The following is a 7,279-nucleotide window of genomic DNA, read 5'->3' on the forward strand; positions in this document are numbered from 1 at the left end:
AGAGAAAAAACAAATGCGGGTTACAAACTAAAACTGAGGGAAACGTATCAAATATAAGAGAACTACGACTTAACAGTTAAGTGACATTTCAATTTGTATAATATTTCTTGTAAATAGTTATTAAAGGTACCAGGATTATAATTTAGTACGCCAAACGCGCGTTTCGTCTAAATAAGACTCACCAGTGACGCTTATATCAAAATATTATAAAGCCAAACAAGTACAAAGTTGAAGAGCATTGAGTAAAATTGGATTATAAATCTTGTTGAATTATTATTGATTTTAGTCTTTACTGGCGACAATTTAATAGTGAATTTTTGCCGACACAATATGATAACTCAAATATATCAAAAAGCCAGAAGGCAACACACTGTATGTTAGTGTTTACTAATTTGGTGTGAACTAAATTGTTGTAGTATTGAAGGTATAATTCATAATGTTAACTAATTATGTGTGAACTAAATCGTTGCACTATTGAAGCGATAATACACTGTTTACTGATAAAGTGCCAACTAAATTGTGGTAGCATTGAAGCCAGAAAACTTGGTGTTATCTAATTCGGTGTGAACTAATTTGTTTAGTCTTTTCGGATTATTATGTTACACAGGTCAATCAAGTTCCTCTTTTGATCAAGTTATTTTACTTTGACCGCATGCATTACAAACGCTTTCTGGAAATCCGAAAATTCGGCTTCCTCTGCATTCCTTGGCGGAGGAATATATTCTTTCCAAGATTTTATGTCAAATCCATTTGTTGCATACACTGCTTTTAAATCAGACTCGGATATTTTCAAACAAGAAAATCTGAAATTACCAACTCTGTAAAATGTCTGGTCTAATACTCCGATTACAACTAGATGGCAGCCTGGGGTCATAAGACGACCAACATTCTGAACTATTTTCTTGTAGTCTTGAACCTCTAGGCATGCTGCTTCAAAACAAAGACTTGAGACAATTATATCAGGGCAATCGTTTCCAAGCTGTATTGGAGGCCATTTGTTCACATCAACCGGAAGTATCTCTCTGATTTTCTGTCGAATCTCTTCAAATCGTTCAGGGACTGTCTTGCTGAAAAACAAAGACCGTTTTAAGATTGATTTCTTATATCTGAAATATGAAAAACAAGATCTAGCTTCAATCAAACAAGATTTACATGAAGTTGTGTGCAGAATTGTTGTAAAATGCGGGGATTTAATGGTTACATGCACATTAATTAAAAATTGAATGCTTCTTTTTTTGTAATCTTACTGGGATACAAAATCATTGACCCACAATAATCAAAGCACATTTTGTTACGCGCCTCATATTAAACGTACGCACACAAACAACACTTTGACACCCTGTAAAATTACAAAAACAATCATTCAATTCTTATAATATCACTCATATATGTTACAACTATGAAAATACGAGTTATATTATTATTGTTTTCCTGTGCATCGGAGTGACGTTGTCATGAACTATGTGTATGAGTTAGAAAAACAATTTGATTTTGGAATACGTCCTCGCGATTGATTTCAGTACGGATTCTTAATATGAAACATACATGCTCAATAAGCCGTTTCAAAATATAAAGGATTATAGGTAATTTCATTGTTCGTACACTGATGCACAAAATGAAAATAACATCGAGGCATTGTTTGAAAAGTGCGTTTTTATCCAATCACAACGTACGTGTTGTTGTATGCTTTTGAAAACAACTGAATAACCAGAATGCAGTAGATTCTGAAACGGCAAATTAACTAACATCTCAAACTTACTGAATCTTTCCACCTTCAATGTCTAGCACAAATTGACATAATGCACTTCCGGTCTGTAATTTGTCTTCTTTCCAATCTCCCAAGGCGTCTCTATTAACTTGTGAATAATCCGATAGTATTATATTTTGTACGTATGGACATGCACTTATGACGGTGTGAATTGTTGGACCAGTACCAATATCTAACAAAGTTTTTCCATGGACATTGCCTGGAAAGAGAATGTTTTGTGCAATTTTATATCTAAAATTCAGATGAAATGGCAATTTTATACGCCCGAATCCCTTTTAGGGATATATCTTCATCTTGAATCTTATATGAATAGATAAATGCGTGGTATGGGGCAAACTATTGTACCTTGTATCGTATAGAGAAAAAAAACTGAGGAGTCCGAACATCTGAGACAAATATCAAAACTTCACAACCTTAATTTGACAATAAATCGGATCCAGCAGCCATAACTGTGTAAAGATACAACAAAGACACATACAAATAGTCCAAATAAAGACGACAAAAAAACAACTTTTGTAGTTGATGGTTAATTTAAAAAAAATCACTGTAAAAACATGTTGCGTCCTAGTTGCACCTCTAGACACACCTATACTCAGGAACGACAAAAGCCAAAAATCAAATTTTTATAATTAAAATTTAGTTTTGTAAATCAAATACTAACTTTCATAAATTTAGATATCAGTCCACTCGCTGCATTATTCAACCGGAAACCAGCCAGAAAAAATAACCATGACCAGTGACAACCTCTCCCACCTGACATCAGCGCGTCATAAACCTTTATCATTTATTCCTTGAAATGCCAGGCACTAAAGGGGATGACGGGGAGGGGGACCTCTGTTTATGAAGGTTAGTATTCAATTTACAAAACTAAATTTTAATTCTAAAAATTTGATTTTTATTACATTAAATACCTCATCTTCATAAATCTAGATACCGTATAGCGGGTTATTTTCGCGGGTGTAAAATTTTGCGATTATCATTTTGGCGGATTCAAATATTTTTATCAATACCTTTGCATGTGCACTTTTAAAGTTGCAGAATTTATTTTTGCGATTTTGTTCAATCCGTGAAAATAAGCGAAAGTTTTCACACCGCGAAAATAACCGGCTATACGGTAACAGAATTTAACGAAACGCTGAATCCTCCGTCACTATGAGCAGGAAAAACAACCTGTTTAGCAGCAGCTAAAGGGCCTTAAGAATAGAGGTTGTCACAATGAAGAGGCATGGACCGTAAATAATGATTATAAAAGACAATATCTGACCTCCAAAAACCAGCTGACACGATTTCCGACATATCACTCTATCACTCTGACTTCATGTGATTTAACTTGATGTTTACGGCTACAACTTCAGAAGAAGCAGACTTAAAAGCCAAAATGACAGTATTGCAAATCCAGGTAGAAATGGTTTTAGCAGAAATGTCAGAAATTCCCTTTTTAATAGTAATGAACAAGCTAGAATAACCAGCCGCTAAAGAAACTATGTACAAAAACAAAGTTCTCACAAGACACAAAACCTGAGTATCTGCAGAGGCAGGTAAGGCAGGGATAGTAATTAAACCAGAACCAGGTTATCGGCTAAAAAAGAAGGATCATTGAGAAGAGTACCTGAGGTCCTATCAGCCGCAATGCGGAGGCAAGACTCATATATTGACAAGGTATGAATCTCACTCCTTCTACGACCATTAGCCAAAGCTATAAGAAAACAACATATTTATACGATAAAAATTTGAAGGAGGCTGAATGTAAAGGTTCAAAAGCCGGAAACCGAAGAACTATCAAAACTAAACCTCAGTCCCAAGAAGGAACTAAACGCCTTTGACGAGGTCTATTAAGGCAAAAGTTTTTTTTATCCACAAAGACTCCTGAAAGAGATATTGTTCTGGATATTGCAGATCTATGTCCCTTTATAGTAAAAGGAGAGAAACCCTTTTCTTCAAAAAGATAAACTATTGGACAGTAACTGTGAAAGGATCAATCTGTTTCGACTGACACCAAGTACAGAATTTAACCATTTAGAGTCATAGCATCTACTACACAAGATTTCTCGTCTGGAATGGGAGAAACGTAAGTCTCCAACTTGTGATTCAGACTGGTTGCAAAAAGATCTATATGAGGACGACCCCAACGAAAAGTGATCTCCTGAAACACTGATGGATAAATTCCCCATTTCGTGTTCACTGAAACACGCGGACAATAGAGAGCATCCGCCAGATGATTTTGACTGGCTTGAACATGTCTAACAGAATTATATCGAGACTGTGACACAGAAGAAGAATTCCCTTTCTCAGATGATACAGAGAAAATGAATGAGTTCCCCCTTATTCTAAAGATAAGCCACTACTGTGGAGTTGTCCGTGGCAACCAGTAGTGACTGACCCTGAATCAAAGCCTGAAAATGATGGAGAGAAAGAAACACAGCTCTCATCTCTAGAGGACTGAAATGTTCCCCAAACTCAGCACCTGACCAAAGGCCTGAAGCTGTTCTGCCCTCCAGATAAGCTCCCAAACCCATCAGACTCGCATCTGTGAACAAAGATATGCTTGGGTTTGGAGGATCCAACAAAACTCCCTTGAGATGTTTTTCCTGAAGCCACCACTGAAGATGAAGTAAAAACCGAGGCAGAATTGGAATACATGCCTCCCACAACTAAGAAATTGGGTGCCAAAACTCCGACAGATACCACAGGATTGGACGAATGTGTAGACGTCCTAGTGGAATGACGTTTATGATTGAAAACAAGAAACCCACCACCTGCAGAATTTGAAACTGTAAACCTTGTCTGCCCAAACCAATCTCAGGAAATGACGAAACTTGTGAGAAATTGGGATGTGAAAATATGCGTCCATCAAATCTAGAGAGGTTGTTCAAATTCCCGAATGAACTGTTAACCTTATTTACCAGTTGGCTTCCGTTTGAAATGAGGAACCAACAGGTACTGATTGAGAACAGAAAGATCTAGAACCAGTCTCATTTTCCCGTTCTTCTTTGGAACCAAGAACAGCCGGGAATAAAAAGGAGGATTTACCTCCTCCAACACATCCTTCTGAATAAGAATGTTTACTTCGTCTTGTAACAACTGATTCTTTCGAGAATCATTTGTCAATGACAGATTGATTGGAACAGGAGGCTGTTTTAGAAACTGAAGCTCCAATCCCCTCAGTAAAATCAAAAGTACCCACTTGTCTGAAGTTATCATAGACCATTGATCTAGAAAGTGGGACAGCCTGTCCCCCCCCCCCCACTTGAAGATGAGAATACTAAATACTATAGACGGAGCAACACGAACCCCACCAGAAACTTGGGGTTTCTAATTAGAATCCTGTTCATCGGTTACAGATATAAAGTGGAACTCAAAACATATTCGAAGTCAATAAAAAAAGAAAAATAAATAATATCTAGCTCTTGCTCTGCTTTTGAAAAAATATAGTATTATAGAATTTGTTTACAGTTATATGTATCTTATATTTTTTTGTCGCTCCACCTTTTTCCCGTTGAAACTCGTGGAGTAGTTGATTACTTAGTAACTGAAACAACATTATATCAGACTAAGAATTCTAAAAATATGGTTTGTATTACCTAACCTTGAAAGATAAGATCATCACAAAGATAAATGATGCACTTTATATACAATTTTTAGTCACTTACGATTTTTCCCCCAGTCTTTTATCAATGCCGAGTTTGATTGAAACACCACAGAATTAAGCTTTTAACTTAGGATGTCATTTAGCACGATCATGGTCAGGGGATTGGACTAGGAAGAATCCCCAAAGTACCCTAAATAAATGTTTAAGGAAGTTGATGTCCAGATTGCAATTGACCATTAAAGTCAGGATCAAAATATGCTCCTTGTATTGCAGTTCCTGAGAAAGATACGACGAAAGATATTCATTGGACGGATAGAAGGACTGACGGAATGTCTGATGGACTGACAGACGGACGGACAGAGATAAAACAATAAACCCCAGCCTTTTTAAAGCGGGGGTATAAATATGCTCAGTCTTTTTCGGAGATGTCCTATACCGTTGCATTATTTGGTACGACTTAAAAGACATGTGTTAAAAAGAAAGTAGTCAACAACACAAAATCCATTAGTCGTTTTGATGTCGTGTGTACATTAAACTAGATGTGTCAAAGCGATACGAAAGGCCCCGTCCCAAAAAGTTGAAAAATCTGCAATATCAATATAAACACATGTGGACACAATCATGGTGGTAGTCTCACATATCAAAAAACAGCTCAAAATCTGGAGGGGAATAGAGAAAAAATCCGTATAACTATGATTTTCAATAATTTATCAGTCTAAAGCCCGTAATTTCAGCGAAAATAAGCGGAGCGGGACGAAACTTAAGGTTGACCTAACTCACATACCAAAAATCAGCCCAATATCTGAAGGCGTTTAGAAAAAAAGTCCGTATAACTATGATTTTCAACAATTTCTCAAAGTACAAAGCCCGTAATTTCGGCTAAAATTATTGGAGCAGAACGAAACATACACTTGATCTGTAACTCATCAAGGTTAACTCACATACCAAAAATCAGCCCAATATCTGAAAACGTTTAGAAAAAAGTCCGTATAACTGTGATTTTTAACAATTTCTCAAAGTCCAAAGCCCGTAATTTCGGCTAAAATTATTGGAGCAGAACGAAACATACACTTGATCTGTAACTCATCAAGGTTAACTCACATACCAAAAATCAGCCCAATATCTGAAAGCGTTTAGAAAAAAAAGTCCGTATAACTGTGATTTTCAACAATTTCTCAAAGTCCAAAGCCCGTAATTTCGGCAAAAAATTAGTGGAGCGGAACGAAACGTAAACTTGATCTGTAACTCATCCTGGTTAACTCATATACCTAAAATCAGCCAATATCTAAGACGGAATTTCGGACAAGGGTAAAACTATATGGCACCGACAACTTCGTTGCGGGGCCATAAAAAAACACTGTCAAACATCCAAACATACTATCCACATTGATATGTGTCCACACTTGTGTACATTACAAAATATATAAATACACAATACGGGATATTACAGATTTAACTTACCTGCTTTAAAGATATCATGCAGTGCCATTAATACAAAGGTCAGGAAATCTCCTTCTTCATGGCACCCAGAAACTGCAGAATAGTACGAGTTAATATACCAATTAACGTCGAAATCATTAGAATAATCGGTACTTGTCAAAGTCGACATTTCGTGAAGGAAAGGTCACGCAAAAAAGTTCATTAGATCTTAGATAGATGAGAGATTGTCTCCCTTTGAGCAGTGATATTTTTTAATTTGTATTTTGATTGACAGCTGCAGACAGTGGCGTAGCTAATATAAGCCATGAACATTTTAAAATTAACTATAACTGTTTTCTCTTTCACCAATGCCGATTGTTTTTGAAATTCCATAAAATTATTAAGCTTAAACGTTCAGTAGTATCATTTACGATCATTCACCACCTCGGATCTAACCCTTTTGTTTAAGAAAGCCCAGTCGAGGTCTTAAACAAATTCATTGC

At 36.3% G+C, this 7,279-nt stretch overlaps 1 protein-coding gene across 1 annotated transcript; it reads right to left on the reverse strand.

The window, feature by feature from the left end:
* Positions 1-262: 262 nt before the first annotated feature.
* Positions 263-7,014, reverse strand: LOC139502463 (nicotinamide N-methyltransferase-like). Its single transcript, XM_071291942.1, has 3 exons — positions 6,819-7,014; positions 1,760-1,967; positions 263-1,067 (listed from the first exon to the last, which is right to left on the reverse strand). Exons 1-3 carry the CDS (start codon positions 6,964-6,966, stop codon positions 635-637), a joined length of 789 nt encoding a protein of 262 aa, XP_071148043.1. The 5' UTR covers positions 6,967-7,014; the 3' UTR covers positions 263-634.
* Between the last annotated feature and the right edge of the window lie 265 nt (positions 7,015-7,279).

The sequence above is a fragment of the Mytilus edulis genome, chromosome 14 (assembly GCF_963676685.1).
Source record: "Mytilus edulis chromosome 14, xbMytEdul2.2, whole genome shotgun sequence".
In the NCBI taxonomy this organism is placed as follows: domain Eukaryota; kingdom Metazoa; phylum Mollusca; class Bivalvia; order Mytilida; family Mytilidae; genus Mytilus; species Mytilus edulis.

Bases quoted from the DNA above. Each gene is read 5' to 3' on its own strand.
- LOC139502463 (XM_071291942.1), bottom strand. From the start codon at position 6,966: ATGTCGACTTTGACAAGTACCGATTATTCTAATGATTTCGACGTTAAT. The intron at 1,968-6,818 runs GTAAGTTAAATC...TTCTCTTTCCAG, and splicing joins GCATGATATCTTTAAAGCAG to GCAATGTCCATGGAAAAACT. The intron at 1,068-1,759 runs GTAAGTTTGAGA...TTTGTTTTTCAG, and splicing joins ATTGAAGGTGGAAAGATTCA to CAAGACAGTCCCTGAACGAT.